This window comes from Prunus mume, linkage group LG2, assembly GCF_029339155.1.
Source record: "Prunus mume cultivar Tortuosa linkage group LG2, ASM2933915v1, whole genome shotgun sequence".
Lineage (NCBI taxonomy): Eukaryota > Viridiplantae > Streptophyta > Magnoliopsida > Rosales > Rosaceae > Prunus > Prunus mume.
The window spans coordinates 28550072-28572788 of NC_142699.1; the positions used below are offsets into that span (position 1 = coordinate 28550072).

The 22717-nt window shown below is 38.5% G+C and overlaps 3 protein-coding genes across 4 annotated transcripts; all 3 read left to right on the top strand.

Moving 5' to 3' along the window:
- The first annotated feature begins 316 nt into the window (after positions 1-316).
- On the top strand, positions 317-1831 carry LOC103324073 (uncharacterized). The gene is made up of 2 exons (XM_008226108.3): positions 317-604; positions 1489-1831. Exons 1-2 carry the CDS (start codon positions 461-463, stop codon positions 1720-1722), a joined length of 378 nt encoding a protein of 125 aa, XP_008224330.1. The 5' UTR covers positions 317-460; the 3' UTR covers positions 1723-1831.
- Positions 1832-15695: 13864 nt separating this feature from the next.
- On the top strand, positions 15696-18744 carry GLTP1 (glycolipid transfer protein 1). Its single transcript, XM_008226107.2, has 8 exons — positions 15696-15865; positions 15988-16040; positions 16265-16394; positions 16627-16682; positions 16977-17107; positions 17218-17353; positions 17931-18062; positions 18527-18744. Exons 3-8 carry the CDS (start codon positions 16277-16279, stop codon positions 18560-18562), a joined length of 609 nt encoding a protein of 202 aa, XP_008224329.1. The 5' UTR covers positions 15696-15865; positions 15988-16040; positions 16265-16276; the 3' UTR covers positions 18563-18744.
- A 1423-nt stretch (positions 18745-20167) lies between these two features.
- RIC5 (ROP-interactive CRIB motif-containing protein 5) lies at positions 20168-22665 on the top strand. 2 transcript variants are annotated; one of them, XM_008226105.3, is made up of 5 exons: positions 20168-20534; positions 20738-20922; positions 21215-21315; positions 21412-21484; positions 21702-22665. In XM_008226105.3, the coding sequence occupies exons 2-5, from the start codon at positions 20865-20867 to the stop codon at positions 22175-22177; spliced, it is 708 nt and encodes a 235-aa protein (XP_008224327.1). In that variant the 5' UTR covers positions 20168-20534; positions 20738-20864; the 3' UTR covers positions 22178-22665. The 2 variants fall into 2 exon arrangements, with proteins under 2 accessions (XP_008224327.1, XP_008224328.1); XM_008226106.3 differs by having other exon boundaries at positions 20778-20922.
- The last annotated feature ends 52 nt before the right edge of the window (positions 22666-22717 follow it).

A 22717-nucleotide genomic window follows, 5' to 3' on the forward strand; every position in this document is an offset into this window, starting at 1 on the left:
AAAATCTTAGGTGCAGTGATAAACGTTTTTAATCACTTGAGTAGTAAGTCTCTTACACGATATCATTGCATTTTGAGTCAAGGGGAATGAATCACTTCTGAGCTACCTAATCCTTCTAGTGGTTGGAACACTAAATGAATAACCATCTCATCCTTAATGGTTTGTGATTTAAACATGAAATCCATGGTAACTAATGATGGAATGTTCTCATCTAATTTTATGCATTAAAGTTGGGTCATTGCACAGTGGAGGGCAGTAAGGAATCTCTTGTATAGACCATATATGAGGACTGAGGACTGAGGGGCGGCATTTTATGACTTTTCATCCTTTCCTTTCAATTTTATTTGCATATTAGATACTTATTCCTTAAAAAGATAAGGAGAAAAAATCTAGTAATCCTTTTAAAAGCTATAAGATGCCCCCTCTTCTCTCCATGCAAAACCCAAATACATACTGAAAAATGGGAGAAGGAGAAGAGATTCATGTAGCTGAAGATGAGAGAGTGAACATTAGTCTTAAGGACCTCTCTAAGAAGCTTGAGGAATTTGCCAAGGCCAGAGATTGGGAGAAATACCACAGTCCCAGAAATCTACTCCTTGCCATGGTAAATAATCTTCCTCACTACTTCTCCCTGAACATATATATATATATATATATATTCTCCGATGCGGACTTTCATACGTTATTACCGTGCAGACATCATATATTTTCTACTACCTCTCCCTGTTTACAAACTATAACATCCGCACAGTAATAATGTGCAGACACCATATGAGATGTTTTTGTTAACCATGGCTTTATGTCTCTTCTATGTCGTTTTTGCACAAAAGGGTCATGCAATCTTCTCTATATTGTTCCATTTGTTGGATCTCTTTGTAGATAAAGACACATTTTTTTTAGACATGTATGAAGGGTCTCTTGTTGGTATAAGCTACATGAATTACCTTTCATGAAAGTCCAGACTCAGAATTTTAACGAGCAGTAAACTGTAGCTACAAACTTGGCAGGTCTGCCAAAACTTCGATGGCAGATATATTAAAGCAACTAGTTTGGGCTGCTTGCACCTGCTGCCATGTTCATCCACATATGGCTGCTGCTAAGGTTGTGCTTTAACAGTTTCTGCAAGATGAAACTGGGTTTGCAACTTCAGTTTTGCATCAAAGCTAAATGGTTCTTCAATGTGCCACGCACTTTGGTGCAATATTCTTTGGCATAATAAACATTTGGTAGGCTAAGGCATATGGGGGGTTACAAATTACAACTTACATGTGCGCCCAAGGTTTGGAAAAGCTCTTTCATGTCATCTTGTTTATGAAAGCAACACTTTTAGCAAGATTTGATTGCATAGAATCATACAAATCCAAGGCATTCATGTATATGAGTGGATGAAAATATATACAAACTAAAAATTAAAAATAATAATAAATTCATGGTTGATATACATTGATTCTTGATGATGCCAAATAATATATGGTGATGTGGTGGTAGGTGGGAGAGGTAGGAGAGCTATCAGAAATATTCCAATGGAGGGGAGAGGTGGACAAAGGGTTGCCAAATTGGGAGGAATCAGATAAGGAGCATCTGGGAGAAGAGCTATCTGATGTGCTTCTATACCTCATCAGGTTGGCTGATATATGCGGCGTTGATCTTGGTGATGCTGCCTCCAAAAAGATTGTCAAGAATGCAATCAAATACCCACCCAAACCCAAACTCTCCTTCTAATTCCCCCAACCAAAAAAGAAGAAGAAGATGATGACTTGTATTTGTCTATTTTGCTTGATGAGCTTTACCTTGGATTTTAATAAAATCTTCGTATGAATTTAGAATGGAATATTTTATTTTCCTCCTTATTTTTCTCATTGGCTGATGGGGTTTTATGTTTGAATGATTCAACAGATCTATCAATACCTTTTTTGTTTTTAATTTTTTTTTCCTTTCTTCTTTTTGGGTTTAGGGAGTGTGCATGAAACTATGGAAACAAAAAGGAAAACAAAGAAGAGATTTTTAATTTCCTTACATGAGATGATAGGCAAACTAAGCAAGTTAATTGGTCTATCATTAGCTCAAATAGTAAAGAATATTTACCCTTGCAGTTAAGGCTCTAGATTCAATTCCCTCTCGCTTCGCTAGTATCGGTTGTATCCCTAATATTGGTTGTATCAAAAAGCTAGTTAGTGAAAAATGAAATATGGTTGCAAAATAAATAAAGGGTAAAGTGCCGAAAATCCCCATAAACTATAATGCTTGTCGAAATGTCCACCATGAATTATTTTTTCAGCCAATTTAGCCCTTATAATAAATTGTATTGCCAATTTAACACCTACCATCAAGTTTCTACACTTCCATCCAATTTTCCATCAATTATAAGGGTAAGTTTGTCATTTTACAAAGTACAATATTAATAAAAATGTAAAAAAATGTAAAAACAAAAACAAACAAAATTCAAAATAGAAAAAAGAAGAAGAAAAGTAAACCAACATATCACTAACACCACCCCCCTTCTCCTCCTTTACAAGAAACTCAATTTAGCATGTAACCTTTGAAACTCAAATCACCCAACCTAGCTGATGCCGTTGCAGACCATCAAGCCATGGTTTGTAAATTTCTAGACTCAAAACCCAGAAAAAGGAAGGAGAAGAAATCCCTAAGAAAGCAAATAGTTTGAAAAATTAGAAAAAAAAAAACTCAACTTTATTAAAGAGATGGAGGCCAACCATACCCTCAATACACTGCATCCCCATTCTGATTAATTCCTTCATAAAACCTCAGCTTAGCTTCTCTAGCCTTCCCTCATCATCCCACATCCCATCATAATTCACATCATCATCATCATAGTAATCCTCCAATTCACCAGCCACAAATTCCCAGGCCAAATACTCAAAAGCATCCGAGAATAAGAGGCCCTAAAACCTTCAATTTTGGGTACTTTTCCTTGAGGAACTTGTCCTCAAGTTGAACATCCCAACACCCTCTCAAATCCAAAAACTCGAGCTCGGTGCATCTTGAGAGTATTTAAATAGCGTTTTTTATGCTGATAAGATGGTATGCCATATCAAGGTGCTTAAGCCTAGGCATTGTGGTGGCAATGGCATGAACCTTCTCATCCATCAACACCACCCCACCTTCTCCTGCTTTATTAGAAACTCAATTTCGCCCCCAACCTTTGAAACTCAAATCACCCAACCCAGCTGATGCTGTTGTAGACCATCAAGCCATGGTTTGTAAATTTGTAAACCCAAAACCCAGAAAAAGGAAGGAGAAGAAATCCTTAAATGTAACATCCCGACCCAAAATATCTTTATCCGTTAATTTAATTAATTTATTAAGTTTTGAAATTACAATTTTGCCCATGGGGGTAGGGGTAATTTGGTCACTTACTAATCCAAAAGGATTTGGGGGAAATGACTGGTACCATTATGTAGATCATGTTGATATGAGCCCGTAGACACGTAGTGGGCTTGAATCAGAGTTGTAACGAAGAAGTTATGACCAAAACAAAAGTAATGGCATAACTGTAAATAATTCAAAAAGAGTTTGATAAAAATATGAAATTCTCTCTCTCTCTCTCTCTCTCTCTCTCTCTCTCTCTCACTCCACACGGCTCAACCACCACTGCCACAAGATACGCTGAAAATTAAGAAAAATAGCAGGATTTTACGTAAATTTTCCAACGCTCATTTCGAACAATTCTGGGCACCAAATCTTATGATCTAGGTATTCTTTTCCATTCTCTCAATTTGATCTAGTTGCTGGTTGGGATATTTAGGATCAATTTATGCATTTTGGTTGGTCAAATAAGAGATAGAAGTTTTGGCCATTTTTGGCCCCTTGATTCAGGCCACCTCCGGCCACTTTTTGGGGTTGGTCTAAGAACAAAAATTGCTCCACTCAATGTCCTGATCATGTAGGTATAAGTCCTGACCGATGGTTTGGAGATTTTCCAATTGCCAGAATCGCTTTAGACACCCATGCGATGCCGGCCCTATGGTGGGGTGTGGGCACTATTTTGGTGTCCCTCTTGGTCCTAAAATAATCCTCATATCGTCCCGAGCATGAAGGTGTGCTCGGATTTGAATTCGGTTATCCTTCGACCGTCGATTGGATATTGCATATTAGGCGTTATCTGGTTCGACATGTTCAAACCGTTGGATCAACGTCAATTTCATATATGTTGATATAGGAATCCCTAGAATTGTGTAGAATTTCACGGATCATGAATCGAAGAATCGGATATTCCAATTCAATAACTTATGGCCTGTTTGGGAGTGCTTCATGAACAATTAAAAGCGTTTTCGATAACCAAAAGCGCTTCTTAAAGCGCTTGATGAAAAGTTTAGAAGCGTTTTGGGCCATTGAAGCGCTTTCGAGAAATACATGTCATGTGCTTCTTCAGGAAGCACTCCCAAGTGCTTTTCCAAGAAGCACTTCGATTTCTTATGAAAATTTCAACGCTTTTATAATAAAAGCTCTTTTTGTAGAAGCATTTATAAGTAGAAGTGCTTCCTAGAGAAGTAGTCCCAAACGAGCCCTTAAAGTTTGTGTTAAACGATAACCGTCCGATTGTGCGAACTTACAAGATGTGTATTCTAAACCTTGTGGAACCCATAGGAACTTCCGGATAGAAAATCGAAGGTCTTAGCCTTATGGGCCTGGTTGACCCAATTTGGAAAGTTTGACCGCTCGGTTGACTGAGCATCTTCCGAGGCTATCCCATCATCCAAAACATGTAGTTAGACTTTAGGAATGTCTCGTTCCTCGTGCACTTACTTGAAACCTGAGAAACTAGGATTTTAATTTAAAGTTCCCATTCAAAGCGTTTTATATTAATCTCGATCTTGTATTCTGAAATAGGTACTCTGACCACTCCTACACAGCGGAACCCTCTCGGGTCAGGCAGCGTGGGACTATTTGTGAGTGTGACTTTGTTTTCAAATAATAAGCATTGTTTTATGATGGAAAAACTACGCATATTGATTTAATGGTTTATTGAATATATTATATATTCAATTATGGAATTTAATATTTTTTTAAAGTATTGGCATTATATTTGGGTTTTGACATATTTGAGTATCTTGAGTTTATATATTTGGATTTTTAGAATTTCTATCTATGTTTGGCTATGTGTGGGGTACGTGGGGTGTTGATGTGAGATTATGGAAAGAAAGTGGGTTTTAGTATGCAAGTTGAAGTGCTATACGCACTACCCTATGTACCTCCCCGGTTACGAAAATTATGGAATGGAATTGGAATGTTGAGATACTTTGATATGTTGGAACCCGGGCACCCTTGGCGAGGTGTTTCATAGACTCTTAGTGGGGTTAATCTACTCGCGTAGGACTTGTCACATGCGTACGAGTATTGAGGATTCTGGTGTACATGCTGGTGAGCTTAGTCCCAATTGGACGACTCGTTCCCTAGCCACATGGTCAATTGATGATTCTTCCATGTGGACTAGTCAAACAATCCCCCGGTTGGATTGGTTCCCAAGTACAAACTAGATGGTATCTTACTTATATATATATATATATAACTATTTATTCATTATTATTTATCGGTGAGGATACTTCCTCGCTCGCCATGCCAACATGCACGTTTCTCAAGAGAATGGTTTGGGTATATTGAAAAGGTTTGATTGGGTTGAGATACCTTTATGGGATTTCGGATCTCATTATGGTTTTGATTCAACTATTTATACATATATGGCTATTTTGGTTTTGAATGCATATGGTTTCAGCATTGTTTTCTAAACGGTGGGATTATACTATGTTGGTTTCAACTGTGAACTAAACTTGTTTTTGTCCACGCAACACTTTTCTGTTTTACGCCCCCTAGACAGTAGCTATATTCAAATCGAGCAACCGAGCCGAGATGTCTACTTCAACTCGAGCTTCTGTAGGGCTCGTTTATTCATTTTATTTCCGTTGAACTTTGCTTTCTGTTGTAATTTGAACTCAGTTAGATATGCTCTGTTATTACCATGTTAGGGTTTGATTTGTGAGGCCGAAGGCCTTTGTTGTAAATGGTTTAATTGTTTATGATGCATGCTGCCTGTTGGGATATTAATTGTGTTTTTAACAGGTTGAGAAATTTGGGAAATGTCCAATTTTTAGGGGAGACTGCAGAATTTTTGGTAGAAAGTATCTGCCTTTAGTAAGTGGGCCCGCCATTGGTATGATGTAGGAAATATCACCGGACTCGTCCCGAATTCCGAGGAATTTGGGGCGGGTCCTGTCACTAAACCCAAATTGGTTTGTTTGAGAACATTGCAAATTGGTTTGCTTAGAAAAACATAGCAATGTCCATGGCAGTGTTGTAGAGGTGGGTATATCTTCAAGACCTCTTTCTCCACCTCCATTGTTGCTCTTTCACTAGAAAAACCTTGCAGATATGGAATTGTAGAGAGAGGGTCTGGGGGATGGGGTGGGGAAGACGTTGATTGCTAGGGTTTTTTTATATTTTTTATATTTTTTGCTTTTTTAGTTTTTAAAGATTTAATTATTTTTAACAAAAAATTGGATGAAACTATATGGAAACTAATGGCAGGGGCTAAATTGACCATTTAAAATAGTCTGATGGTTAAATTGGCTGAAAAAAAATAATTTATGATGGACATTTCGACAAGCGTTATAGTTCATAGGAGTTTTCAGCAGTTTACCCATAAATAAATAATGCTCCAAAGCTTCCATTTGAGCTGGAGCAAACATGGTCTTTGCCGCTTGCCAGCCTGCTTTCTGATATTGATGAAAGTCAATGGGCTGGAAAATACTTGTCTTAATCATTTGTTGCAAGTCTATTAAGTAGAGCCATTCACTTTGCCCACATCTATCATTGGCCCAAATCCTCTCTCTCTCTCTCTCTCTCTCTCTCTCTCTCTCTCTCTCTCCCTTCTTTACTTTTTTTTATTTTGGGGAAGGGGTTTTCTTACAAACTGTCATTGTGTCATTGGGGTTCGAATTTAAGAATACTGGTTTGCAAATTAATGCCAATTTTTACTGGGCTAGACCTAATAAACTCACAATTCCTCAATTGCCAATGCTTATTATTTTGATTCAAAAAATGAAGTTTAACATATAAGCTCTTTCTCTTTTTCAACTCCCATCTTTCTACAACTTTAACACATACAATAAAATTGTGATACTTTATTAAATTTTCCTCACTAAAGTTCGTTTCTTCTTAGGGTTGAACTTACTAGAAGTTTTATTGACCACAAGGCCCAAGGTAAGATCATTGTAGACCCTACATATATTTTGATCTAAGGGGAATCTAATTTGGGGAGCTTCTATAAGAGCAACTCCACCCATTTGCCCTTAGCCATGGCAAAGGGGGAGCTAGGGCAGCCACTATTCACGTGAATAGTGGTTGCCCTTGCAAATAATATTTTGTGTTTCCACCCATTGCCATGGCTAAGGGCAATTACTTCATTTTTTTTGTTTTTTTCACAAATTTTTTTACCTCAATAATTAATTTGGATAATATTTTCGGATAAGATTTCCGGGTTTCTACGTGTCATGACTATTCATAATCGATAAAAAATTTCTGAATAAGATTTTTGGGTTCAAATTTCGGATGAAATTCAAAATTCAAAATTCAAATAAATTTTTGGGTTCAAATTTCGAATGAATTTCAAAATTCAAAATTCAGATAAATTTGGGTTCAAATTTCAGATAAGATTTTCATCCAATCAAATCAAGCCACGTGACATGTCTATCTTGCCAAAATTTTCTATAAAACAAGAGGCTCAGCTTATACCTCTCACAACACATCTTTCTACATTTTCATTTATTATAGTTTAGAATTCATACTCCATTCATTCTCAATGGAAGATTTTAGGAGATGCTTGGAGAGGCAAGAGCGAGAAACAAATGAGAGAAACTGTAGAGCAGATGAAATCAATGAGCTGCAGAGACAAGTCGATGAACAAGTTGTCATAGTAGTGGCTTTGCAAGATGAAGAGAACCAAGGTAGCCGCCATGGTTCACAAGTCGGTCGCCGCCCGAATGTGGACAGACATATGCATTCTCGAGGTAAAAATCTTTTGGAAGATTATTTTATCCCAACTTCTTTGTACTCTGATGTTGATTTTCGAAGGCGATTTAGAATGCAACATCATTTGTTCAATAAAGTCATGCATAATATTTGCAATTATGATGCATACTTTGTTCAAAAGTGTGATGCTACTGGAGTTTTGGGCTTCTTCCTGAGCAAAAGCTTACATTGTTATATGAATGTTGGCGTATGGAGCATCTGCTGATCAGGTAGATAAGATTGCCCGGATGGGGAAGTCCACTACGTTAGAGGCTTTGGTAAGATTTTGTGATGCAGTTGAAACTCTGTACACTAGGGACTACCTGCGTAGACCTACTCCTAGGGACCTCCAACGGCTTCTACAAAAAGCCAAAGCTCGAGGATTTTCAGGAATGATTGGTAGCATCGACTGCATGCACTGGCAATGGAAGAATTGCCCAATTGCCTTGCAAGGTGATTACGGAAATAGAAAATGCCAAAAAAGTATCATCCTGGAAGCCGTTGCTGGCTTCGACACATGGGTTTGACATGCCTTCTTTGGAGTTGCCGGATCCCAAAATGACCTCAACGTGTGGGTCAATCCCCAGTCTTCAATGATGTATTAAGAGGCCAAGACCCCAATATCACCTATCAAGTCAACAATACAATCTACCAGACGGGGTATTATCTAGCTGCGGCTCGTATGTTTGATGAGGAGATCCTCAGAAGCATTATGATGACTTGCATCATCCTTCATAATATGATTGTGGAGGATGAGTACAGTTATGATGCTTTATAGGTCTATGAACCGGATCTAATGAACACGGCCTTGACACGGATTTATGAAAGGCCCATAAGGCCAAGTGGAGAACCGTTTGAGCCAGAACCGTTGGTGAGGGATGGTCGTTTCATGACCCGGATGATAGATCGATATACAGAGATGCAATCTTCGTATATTCATGAAAGGCGTCAAGTTGAATTGATGGAGCATCTATGGGCTGTGAAAGGCAATGAAGATGAATGATGGAGCATGGATGCTTTGGTTATGTTTTATTTAGTTTATGGTTTGGTTGTGTTGTTTTTTATTTATTATGGTTTGGTTGTGGTTTGTTATTATTATTGTGCCTTGTTTGTAGTTTTTTTTATTTTAATTTTGTTTTGTTTGATGTATGGAATATGTTGAATAAAAAGGTATTTTATTGAATGCCTTGTTTATTAAATAAAGAAATCCAATACAAGTCATTAAGAATTACTACAACTAAAATAAAATACATGAATTACAACAACTTTAATAGAAAACATGAAAAATACAAATACATAAAAGGTATGCCAACTAATTTAATGGTTTTCATCATTTAACCAATCCGTGTTGTTAGGCCCATCATCCCGGAAAAGTCTTCTTCTCATAATATACCTTCGTTCTAGCTTCCAAAATTATTTTGTTTTAGGGGAAATATGGCTTGTATCCATCGCCATGATTTCCCGATCCGTCTTGTCCATATCTTTTTTGCGCAAATACTCCATTTCTCGTGCATACTAGGCTTGAATTGCCATCTCGTTATCTTGGTCTTTCTGCTCCATTTCAATTCTTATGTCGTTCTGCTTTGCAATGTCCTCCAAAAACTTTGAATTATTATTGCTTGAATTACCCGCTTTCTTTGCCTCTGCAGCCTTTTGGCTAATGGGCCTCAGGTCATTTTCGATAGGTGAGTCTTGACTCATAGGGGAATCGAGAGGTGAATCTGATGTCGTTGAATCACGGAGTGGCGTTTCGTTTAACACAACGGCAGGACCCGTGGGAATAATTATGAAGCGTTTGCAATATTTCACCACCTCCCAACATTCATGATGGTTGAAACTTTTTTTGCCACCACTGGTTGCACCGAACCACATCTGTGCTTGAATCATCTATTTAACAAAAAAAAGGAAATGCAAGAAATATTTAAAATATATTGGATATGCAAGTAACAAAAAAAGAAGAATGGAAATGCAATTAACCTTACAAATAAATTGGAAGTGCAAGAAATATTAAGAAACAATTGGAAATGCAAGAAATATTAACAACATATTGAAAATGCATGAAATATTAACAACATATTGGAAATGCAAGAAATATTAACAAAATATTGAAAATGCAATAAATATTAACAAAATATATATATTAGGATATTAAACTTAATAAAACGAAAATTACAAAATACTTATCTCGTTAGTACGATTTTCCCCGCTTCTATACTTGTCATCGCTTTTGCCAAGGCATCTCTCCATTTTCCCAACTCTTTATTGAGAATTTTCCACATACTAGACAATGTCATTTCCGTAAGAGTTCGACCCCAGAATTTTTTCACAAAATTCGGCATGAATTTTTTTCCACATATGAAAAAATTTCATCTCATTGCCTTACACGGGACAATGACAAACTTGGAGCCAAGCCTCACATAAGGAAACATCTTCCATGATGCTCCACGCCCTTCCGGTTTCGATAGAAGAAGCCATAAAAATAAGAAATAAAAATACAAGGTGAAATAGAGGAAAATGTTGAGTAAATAGTGAATAATAGTAGAAGTAGAATAAAATGTATGAGGATTGGTGTTGAAGGTAAAGGGTATTAATAGGTATTTATAATTAAAAAAAAATCAGAATTTTTTAGTATTTTTTTTAAAAAAAATTCTATTTTTTTTTCATAATTTTATTGCCAAAAAATGGCAATCGTTGGATTGGATTGGAGAAGCGATCATAGCGGGGCGTGACACGTGGCTTCTTCTCGTTGGAGATTGCGCAGCGCTAACGTCGGCTACGTCGCATGATGTCACAACACGCGGGCTCGACCTCGAATCGCCTTGGGCAGCCCGACGTGGGACCCACTCCCGGCCGGACTTGGGCTCACCCGAATGACATTTTTTTCCCAGCCTTTGGCTCAGTTGGCCGGTGGAATGCTTTAACGAGGGGGATTTGGGTGAGAGGGTTCAATGTGGGGTTCAATTCAACCATTCAATCATTAAAAAAGTTTAACTCTAATATTTTCTCTCTCTTGTTGGATAGTGAAATTGAAGTTTGAACCCTTCCCACAACCCCTCACCCACAAACCCTTCATCATAACATTTCTGTCTAACTTGATACATTGATCAACTAACGATTTGTAGGTATAGGCTTGAACCGATCCACCACCCCACTTTGATCGGTTTATCCGACCTAATCTAAATCATTCAGGATCTTAATATTCATGATTATGCAAAGGTAACTTCAATTGGAGAGGTTATGACTTATGAGGAAGATAAGAAACGCTTTTAAGGGCTTTGATGTGGCTCCAGTTGGAAGGGCAGGTGGTTTAAGTCTTTGGTGGGACACGTCCGTAGAGGTAGAGATTTTATCTTCCTTGTCAAATGTTATATGCTCTCAATTTCAAGTTATGAACACAGGGGACAAGGCCCACTTCACTTGGGTGTATGGAACACCATACAGAGAAGAAAAGAATGCTTTTTGGCACTGGATGGAGAATTCTCTGATCCCAACCACGATGCCCTGGTTCTGTGGAGGGGATTTCAATGAATATTTGTGGTCTCATGAGAAGCGAGGTGGAATTGTTGCCTCTCACAACCGACCTAGATTCCTCCACAATTTCATGACCAAAATGTCTTTATTTGATCTTGGTTTCAATGGCCCAAGCTTCACTTGGAGAGGCAGAGCTCGAAATGGGGATCTTATCCAGGAAAGGATTAATCGTGCCTTGGCAAATGCCACATGGCAATCAGTTTGGCCTAACACAATTGTATCTCATGGTGCGGTTCTAGGCTCAGATCATTGCCCTCTAATCATCAACACTGATCCCAAGAGATACATATGCAAAAAACTCTTCAAATTTGAGGCTTATTGGGCTAAAGAGGATGAGAGTTATGATCTTGTAGAAAGAAGCTGGCAAACATCTATAACGGGTCCTTGGATTCGGTTGTGGCAGCACAAGTTGAACAATTGTAGGAACCAACTCCAGCAGTGGAGCAAACAGAAATTTCAAAAAGACCATCTGGAGGTGCAGCAGCTCATTCCTCCACTTGAGATTTTGCAAGAGAACTGGGAGGATAATGTCATAGAGATCCAACATCTCACAGCAAGGATCAATGACTTGTTGGAGAATGAGGAATCCTACTGGAAACAACGCTCTCGCATAAAATGGCTCATGGAAGGTGATGCCAATACAGCTTTTTTTCATCAAACAACTATCCAAAGAAGGCGTATGAATCACATACACCGGATAAAAAACAGCGATGGCCTTTGGGTGGAGACTCCAATCTTGGTTAGACACGTGGTGGATAATTATTTCAAAGACCTTTTCACCTCAGGAGGCACTCGTGATTGGGGGGACATTCTCAACTGTGTTATTCCAGTGGTAAGTGATGAAGCAAATGTGGAATTATGTTCACAAATTACTGATCAAGAAGTTAAAGATGCTGTTTTTCAAATGGGAGGAACAAAGGCACCTGGGCCTGATGGTTTTCCTGGTATTTTCTATCACTCTTATTGGGAAACGATCTGCAATGATGTTCAGGGGATTGCTGCTGATTTCTTGAGGGGAACTTCCTCCCCAATGCCTTTAAACCTCACCCACATTGCCTTGATCCCTAAGATTCCCAACCCTGAGTCTGTTTCTCAATTCAGGCCTATTGGCTTGTGTAATTTCTCTTATAAAATATTGTCCAAAGTCATGGCAAATAGACTTCAACCTCACATGGCTACCATTATTTCCTATAGCCAAAATGCATTCATACCAGGGAGACAAATACAGGACAACCTCATTATTGCCCATGAGATTTTCCATTATCTGAAACTTAAAAAGTCAAAGAAGCATTTCGACTTGGGGGTGAAATTAGACATGAATAAAGCATATGACAGGGTGGAATGGGACTTCCTTGAAGCAGTGATGCTAAAAATGGGTTTTGCGGAATCTTGGGTTAATCTTATCATGAGTTGTGTGAGATCAGTTGAGCTCTCTGTGCTTATTAATGGGCAGCCAGGCCACAAGTTCAAACCATCCAGAGGTCTAAGGCAATGAGACCCAATCTCGCCTTATCTCTTTTTGATTGTAAGTGATGTTCTTTCCTCATTGATACGAAGTGCTGTTTCTAATGAGCTCTTGCAGGGTATTAAGATGGGTAATAGGGCCCCCACTTTATCCCACCTTATGTTTGCGGATGATACATTGATTTTCCTAAAGGCCTCCACACAGAATTGCAGAAATTTGGTCATGCTCCTCAACGCCTATTGTTATGCATCCGGACAGCAGGTGAATTTCTCCAAATCCACCCTCTTTTCAGTCCTCATACTCTTATGCATTTGCGTGAGAGCTTGTGTAATATCTTTGGCATGCCTGAGGTTGAGGATCCTGGAAATTACCTTGGCTTGCCAACCGTTTGGGGGAGGGCCAAGAAAAATGCATTATCCTACATAAAAGATCGGATTCTTTGCAAAGTTGATAGGTGGAAGCAACAACTCCTCTCACAAGCTGGTCGAGAAGTCTTAATAAAAGCTGTGGCACATGTCCCTACATATCCAATGAATATCTTCTTGTTCCCCCTCACTTTTTGCAAGGAGATTGATTCAATTCTTGCAAGATTTTGGTGGGGTCAAACTGGTGACAGACGACGGGTTCACTGGATGAGTTGGGAATCTCTTGGTAAATCAAGAAGGGATGGCGGCTTGGGTTTCAGAAATACTCATGAGTTCAACCTAGCCCTGATTGCAAAACAATGTTGGAGATTAGTACATGATCCTGATTCTTTGTGGGCTCAAACTCTTAAAGCTAGATATTTTCCTAATACTACTTTTCTTGAAGCAAAAAAAGGGGGACGTGCCTCTTGGGCTTGGGCAAGCTTATTGCAAGGGAGAGATTTGATAAAGAACGAGGCTCTCTGGCAGGTTTCGAATGGTGGTTCTGTTAAGATTTGGGAAGATAATTGGATACCATCTACTCTCAACATGCGTCTTACTCCAAGAACTAATTCTCCGGTGGATGCTAATCAGCGGGTTCAACATATCATCAACCCCCAAACAAACACTTGGGACTGGGGCTGATTCGGCACTTAATCACTGACAATGAAGCACATGCTATTCAAAAGATTCGCCTTACTCCTTCTGGTGAAGATGATCGCTTGGTCTGGCCTAAAACAAAAACAGGGGATTATACAAAGTAAAATCTGGGTACCACACACTTCATGAAACTTCTTGCAAAAGGCGACCTCGAAATCCTTCTTCTTCTTTGTCCTGTGATAAAGATGTCCGAAGCTAATCTGGAATTTAATTGCTCCCCCACAAATAAAAATTTTCTTTGGCGAGCCTTGAGGAACTGTCTTGCTACAAAGGCTAATCTCTTCCGGAGGAAAATTGGGACGTCTCCTTGTTGCCCCATATGTGGTGACAAAAGCGAATTTGTTGAACATTTGTTGCTTCTTTGTAACTGGGTAGAGCCTATCTGGTTTGGCAGCTATCTAAATTTGCGAATTGACAAAGGAACTATCACCACTTTTGATAAATGGCTTTTATCCCTCTCCTTGAGTTTGAAGGAAAATTCGGGTGACAAGGACAACATCATGACTAGTGTTGGTTACATGTGCTGGTACATTTGGAAAATGCGATGCAAGATGGCTATCGAATCTCACCCACTATCACCAATGGCGGTAATCTATGAATCTCAGGCCGCTTGCAGGAGCTACCTTAATGCTCAAGCCTTGAAAAACGCAACTCGCAGATCCCCTGTTCTTGTGGCTCAACCCCCCCAATTTTGGTCCCCTCCTGCTAATGGTGTCGTAAAAATTAATGTGGATGCTTCTTGGAAACCAGAGCTTCATTTGGCAGGTATTGGAGTGGTATTACGTGATTCTAGTGGAGCTTTTGCTGCTGGCCTTGCTTGCTCTGTTGAAGCAGAATGTACCATCGAAGCGGAGACTCTGGCTATTATGGAAGGGTGTAATTTTGCCATCCAACAAGGGCACACTAGAGTAGTCATTGAATCTGATTCCAAGGAGGCCATATCTTGCCTAAATCGTTCAATCCCAAGAGGTAGGTGGCAGCTCTATCCAATCCTTCGTAGCATCAGGAACTCTTGCTCTACCTTTCGGGATTGTAACTGGTCATGGGTCCCTAGGACCGTAAACTTGGCAGCAGATCACTTAGCCAAGTTAGCTTTGTCAAGGATGAGCCTTTCTATTTGGGTCAACCGACCCCCATCCTCTTTGATTGGAATCTTGGACAAAGATGGTCTTCCTTGCCCCCCAATTCACAGCACTTGAGGAATGCTAGATTAGATTTCGACGTCCTCTGCCCATCTATGGCACCGTCTGTTTCTTTTCTTTATCTGGCATTTCTGCTTTATCTTGTATCTTAATTGGTCTTTGGTTGTGATGTATGCGTGCTTGTAGTCCCCTCCTAATTGGACTCCTGCTTCCGTATTTGCTTGCGCTTTTTGCGCCTTGGTATTGATTTCCAGCTTCCAAAAAAAAAAAAAAAGATAATTTCATCGGGAAGAAGGAAAAAAAGATGCAACAAAAAGCAGCAACAGTACCAGTAACAGTAAAAGTCTACAGATAAAAAAATTAAAAATAAAACATCATAACGGCCACAAAGCCCTCTGGCGTACAACATGTCGTATGCCAGATGCCGCGGATTCGCGCAATTCACTCACCCAAATCACCAAACGACACAGTCCCAGCAGTCAATTAGTCAAATCCTTTCCCTTCAATCACTTGAGGTTTTAAAAATTGTTCACTTCCCAAAAGGAATTCAATTTCAATCCTGATCCCAATCCCACCACCACCATTTCTCAAGTCATAGAAGAATTCGATTCTCTCGTAATTTCTCCAATTCCGCGAAGGTTTCCCATTTTCGGAATATCGAATCCAACCCACATTTCCTTCCTCTTTTTTGATTCGTTTATCATCATTTTTATTGTTGTTTTTGGTTTTGATCTTCACCATTTTCTGTGATCTTACTCAGATCCAAGCCATCCGAAGCTACCCAACTCTGCAAATTGTAACAGCAGCTTGCTTGTAAGCTCCGATCTTTTTCTCACTCTCTTTGAATTATACATGCGATGATCAAGTTATGTTGTAAATTTGGATACAGTGTATGTTCATCTGGAACTTGTTTTAAAATCATTGGTTTTAGTTGAAATGTTTTGATTAAGCTGTTTATTGATAAAGATTGGAGCTTGCTTGCAAAATTTACTTATTTTTTTGGTATGTGAATTTGAAATGATGATGTGGGTACGCAGTGAATTGGGAAGATGGAGGGGACTGTGTTCGCTCCTGCCTTGGAAGGATTCAAGACTGTCAAGTCTGATGCAGGAGAGATTCTGACCAAGCCTTTCTTGGAAGTGTGCAAGCAGATTCTGCCTGTTATAGGTTCATCATTTCTCTCCTCCCTGTTTTGTTTCGATCCCAAATTGCTTTAACCTCTTTGATTCCAAAACTTTGAACCAGTTTTCAGTTTCCACAATGCATGCCTGTCGCTTGTACATGATTTTTAAGCATAATGTTTTCTACCCATTTGTTATTTTTACAATACGAGCTTTGTGCTTTGGATCTGGGCATGACCCTTTGACTTAACAAGTGCAATTACAAATTCTGATGCCAGATAAGTTTGGAGCTGCTATGACCCTTGTTAAATCGGACATAGGTGGTAATATAACGGTAAGATATGTTTCTTTTACATGTATTTTTCACCATTCGTGTTCGTTGCCAGTTTAGTACTTCTTCCTGCTTTTGTGATTCTCGGTTAACTTGAATTATTTGTTTTTAGTAGTCATAGATATGCTTTGTCTTGTCTGACTTGGATATGGCAATGCTAATCTACCCATTTATGCATCAATTTGCTTAGAACATCTTGTAGGTGATATATTTGTTGAAAGTAAGATAATTTTTTTTTTGTTCATTGAGTTTGAATGCCCATCAGTATTCTCACTTTCTTCAATTTTGGCTGTGTAGAGATTGGAATCTAAATATTCATCGAATCCTTCCAAGTTCAACTACTTGTACAGCTTGGTGCAACTTGAGGTTGAAACAAAAACTGCAAAAGCATCATCCAGCTGCACCAACGGTCTTCTTTGGCTGACAAGGTGAACACTATATATAATCATTAACTCGTGTTTTTCTCAATTTTATGCCTTTGCACATTGTTGAAATGCAATACCTTATATATATGATACTATTCTTGATTTATTTTCAGAGCCATGGATTTCTTGGTGGAGCTGTTTCGGAACTTACTGGATCATCCAGATTGGACAATGTCACAGGCTTGTACAGATTCCTATGGCAAGACCCTGAAAAAATGGCATGGATGGCTTGCTAGTTCAAGTTTCAGTGTAAATGTCTTTGATGCCCCTTCAATTATTTGATGTGCAACCATTTTTCATACTGGCTTTATCCTTTGACTGTCTCATGCTGGACTCTAATAGAATTATGGTGATTATATTCTAAAGTAGATTGCTTCCCTTTCTAAATGCTTTACTGCTTAACTTTAGCATTGTTAATTATTTGGCCCTGGATGCATTTTTATATACTTCTCATGATCACCATCTTTCCTAGCTACGCTTTGATGCTAGTTTCTAATTCAAGAATTTAGCATGTAAAAAATACAGAACTCATCTGAAAGCATGAAGCTATTGTATTTATTAAACCTGAAAGCATTTCTGTGTTTCCCATATTAGAGAAAAACCTGCTCTTTAGTATAGTTTCACTGTTTTGATAAAGGATATTTTTGAATACCTAAGTACCAGCAAAGTTCACTTAGCTTATCCACTGATTCATAATTACTTGTACTCTATGATTTAATTAATATTCAGTATCCCCGCCTTTTTCTTTACTGAAAGTCTGAAAGAAATTGCAAACAAGAACTTCATTTTTGTTGAAATTTGGACTTATTAGTCTCTGTAATGATAGGTTGCCATGAAGCTTGCTCCTGACAGGAAGAAGTTCATGGAGGTGATAGGAGGCAATGGTGATATCATGGGTGATATAGAGAAATTTTGTACTACCTTTACGCCTTTACTTAAAGAGAATCACAAGTTTTTGGTAAGATAATTTATTATGTTGCAGAATTTAGTGAGATCGTTACCTCTTTAACATCCTTGTTGAGTTTTGAGATTGAAGGTTGCCATATATTGACCACAATAGTTGGGTTTAATGACTGATAGATGTTTAAGAGGAGAAGTTGAAGGAAAAGATATATTCCATTAATTAGCTACATAAGGTTTGCTTTTGGAAGCTTTAGTGCTCAATTTTGAAGTTATCCAGCTGGTATGCTTGACCCAGTCCATTTTATTGAAAAGTAAAGCAGGTGGTTGTAAGATTAGTGAAACTCAAAAGGCTGAAATATTGTCCATTGGTTGGAAGGAAAGTTCCATAAGTTGCTTCGGTTGTGATGCCGTTGATTTTCTACTTAGAAAAAACAATGAGAAAAAGAAGATAATAAATTAATAACTCATTTGTTATTGTAAACTGCTAGTATGCTGACGAACTTTTACTCTTTAACACAGGCTAGTGTTGGCATGGATGAATTGAAGGCTTCATGAATGAGAAGGTTTCCTGATGAGAGGAGGCTTGTGCATTCGGTTGCCTTGCCTTCCATTTCCTTTCCTTGGATCATGTCCTTGTGGCCTAATCCTTCAACTTCAAAGATGAAAAATAATGCGACTTTTTCCCGAATTCATATGGCTATTTGATTAATGTTTTAATGCTAAATTTTTACTTATAATTGGTTGTTACAGAGTCGGTTATTATTATTTGGTTCCATATGTCTTGCCTGTGCGGTGGAAAGTTGTTTTCTTCCCTGCTTCTTTCAAGTGTGTTGAGGTTGACCTGAGAGGGTTCGAATGAAACTATGTTGTACACAGCAAAGATATCATAGAGATGGGTAATTCAGTATAATCAAATGCTAAGGTTATATAAGCATGTGCCTTAGGTTCTTTTGTTTGTACTTTTTGGTGGCCGGTGACTGGGATGGGCTTGGTAGTCTGGCGTCCGAACCCAACCAATGCCGATGAAGATCCGAACAGAACGGATTCAAACTTCTCCTAGAATAGTTCATATTTCGGAATATTCAGATCTATAATTATCTCCTCTCCTAGAATAATTCATATTTCGGAATACTCGGAGTCAGATCTATGCTTATTTTCAACTCCTCGAAGCATTTTTCCTCATCTCAGGGTGCTAGGTGTATGGAATTTCTCTATTAGAACAATGTAATTACATGTAGCTAAACTCTGTTAATTTATCAAATGTAGATCCCCACTCTCTAATCAAATTCTTCATGGCTAGTTTCAACTGACCCAAAAACATGGCTACTTTCCATTGAAAAAATAAAAGAAAGCGGTCCCGATGGATTCCTAGGTTTGAGCGCCTCTGACGTAGACTGGCAAATAGAATTCTTGAAGGCACAGACAGATGAACAAATTTTTGTTTCTACTCGTAACGTTGTCATGTAGTGTTATTACTCCGTATGGTACAATATAGTCGACAAGTTTATACTTTAGGGTGTATTAATAATGAACGTGTTCTCTAGAATGAGCTGAAACTAAAACGGAAGTTTTCAATTGTACCAAAAAGAAAGTTCTTTCTGTTCCAGTCTTTTCTATGCATGGTAATTGAAAATAAAAAATGTATCCTTTTATTAGAAAAAAAATGTAGAAATTGTTTATATTTGAGTGATTAGATCTGCCATGTCATCGTTGTCTTCCATTTCGTCCATTGTACCATGTCACCAATGGGGTGTTAGTTGGATTGGCCCAAGCTTTCGATGTGCTGGTCCTGGATTTAAGTCTCCATAATACTCGTGTGAGTTTTCCCCATCCACTTCCTAATTTTGGCAAAAATAAGAAGAAAAGATTAGACCTACCGTGTCATTGTTGTCTTCCATTCTGTCCAGGGTAATTGAAAATTGAAAATTTAAATTTAAATTAGTTTATTATAGAAAAAAGAATATGAACAGATTGTTCTATTTGAGTGATTGGTACGTCATGGTTGTCACACAAGTTCTAGAGGAAGAAGATATACAAATTAAGATGACGAGATGTGAGCTAGTAATTCCACAATTGCCACACAATTGTTTTCACCAACCGCTTTTCCCGCGCATTCACTGAAAAACCGTTAACAAGCCCCCTCCACCCAAATTTAGCCTATGGTCCTCGCCATTTCTAGTTCTATCTCTCTACTTTCCCACCCGAAAATCCGGTGAGCAACAGGTTTTGATGACCGGTCACCGGGAATGAGCACTGCATCGCCACCGGGCCATCCAACAAAACCGATGCTCTCATTTCCACTCTGATTCTTTTCGGATTTGCCAATTCAAAAAAATTTCTGGCCCCATGGCATCACAATCAACAATTGCAAATTTTTATTTGTAAATTGTTTGAGAGAGATGAGACCGCTCTTTGCACTGTTGGATTATATGGGTACGCTTGGGAACACTTACCATGATGTGGGTTTGAGATTGCAGGAGCTGGTTGTATCATGCTGATGCCTTTTTCTCTGCCTCTTCTTCTCAAGGTACACATAGTTCTTTTTCCTGTCACATTTTTTCTTTTGGTGTTACATTTATTGGGGATCAATTTGGAAAAATAAATTATAATAAAAAATAATATGGTGATGTAGCAACTAGCAGCTGAATATTCTTTGGGCAGAGGAGTTTCCAAATGGTTTTTGATAGTATATATTTATTCTTTTCTCCTTCTTGTGGTTTCCATGATCAGGAGCTTGTCATATACATTCTTGCTTTCTTTGTATTTGAAGTTGAGAATAAGCACCATTTCTACCAGCAACTTAATTTCCAGCTGAAGGTTTCTGAAGTGCATGTCCTAAAGCACTTGAGCCAACAAAATGGCAACCAAGGTGAAGGGCCTCTTGAAAGGCCTAAGATACATTTCACATATGTTTGGTACGTGCGATTTCTGTTGATTTTTCCCTAAATTCTAATAATTTTCTTTTTCAAGTTTTACAAGGTCTTGTGGCATAAATTCCGGTTGGGTTTTTCTGCATGTTTTTCTTTGGTCGGCGAGAACTAATGATAGAAAATTTTGCGGGTTTTTTTTTTCTTTCCAGTGAGAAATCATGAGCATAAATTTTCTTCTTAGTTTAATCTCTCTTCATTGTGATGTAAATAATATTTATTTTAATAGAGATTGAAAAGAAAGAGCAAATTGATTGACCCAGTGGTACAAATTTTGCAGAAGAGAAAGATGATGAAATACAAATTGGCTTTCCCACGGATGTAAAGCATGTTGCACACATTGGATGGGATGGTCCTTCTGCAAATAGTACGCCGAGCTGGGTAAACCTCTCTCTCTCTCTCTCTCTCTCTCTCTCTCTCTCTCTCTCTCTCTCCATGAAACATACAATTGCAACTACATAAAATTTCATCTTGCAGATGAACGATTTCAAATCTTCTCCTGAAGTCTCATCCGCTGGGCAACTGGCTATTAAAGAATTGTCCTCCCAAGGTTTGCTTATTTTCTAACACATCTGTTCACTGTATGATGTTGACGCTAATAGTTCGTATTGACAGTTTGGCAATATAACATGTCACTTTTAACGTGAAGTTAAAATTGATCATATTCTTTCTGTAACCTTTTTCTTGTTAACTCCTGTTATGTGGAAATGCAATCAACAAAAATGTGCAACAATTCACATTTGAATGTTGTATGCTTCTCTATGCAGATATGCATAAACCTGGCCAACAATTGGTGGTGCATCGAAGTGACATTCCAAGGTCGAGGCGCCATTCGCCTACAGATGAACCTGAAAGTTCCCCCACCAAGAAGATCTCTGATGGACCAAAGAAGCATTCTAGGCGCCACCGCTCCAAGGATGGAGTAATGGATTCCCCTTCTCGAGAGGCTAAAGAAGGTAGTAGCCGTCATTCAAGAAGAAGCAGGAATTCTAACAACCTTGGATCTGAATCTCCCTCACAAGATCCACCTGGGATACCAAAACAAAGGAGGAAAAAGGGTTCCTCTGAAAGCGGGTCAGCAAGATCATCAAGAAGGTCATCAAGATCCAAAGGCCAGAATTCTATGACAGATATTTCATTGGAAGGTTCAGAGCATGGATCCAAGAGTGGTGAGAGTCCAATGCACACAGTTTTGGCAGGAGAGAAGGGTTCTGAGGGATTTTCAGGAGGGAATCTTAACTGATGGCAGAAAGGGAGGTCTTAACATAACCCTCTAACTCAAAGTGTGACTTCTGCTGGCTTACTTCATTGATCATTTTTATTTTTCGTCATCATGTTGATATCTGTGACTTGCGAAGCTCCAAGTGAGATTTGAGAAGTTGGTTTCCAATTTATGCACTGTCTTACTGCCTAGAATACATAGAAAAGAATTTGATGAGTTGAATCCACAACAGCCTGGTGTTCAGAGAAAGCTTCTTGGTTTTCATGTTGTTTCCAAGCCAAGTATTTATGCCAAATTACTGTTCCAAACTCACATGTGAAGTTCTTCTGCAGCCTAAAGATTTCATTCTGGTGCCAACTCAAAATTCAAATTGAAACAGAGGAAGCAAATAGCCTTATTTCTTGAAGGAGTAGGAGATCTCTGACCCAATTTAGGTCGGATACAAATTAAGTCTCTGCAGGACATTCATCTCATTTACCAAAGAACTTTTGAGTGTTGCCATGCCATAATTTTTATGCAATTGTTCTTGCAAAAAATGATTTCATGAAGGAATCAAGAATA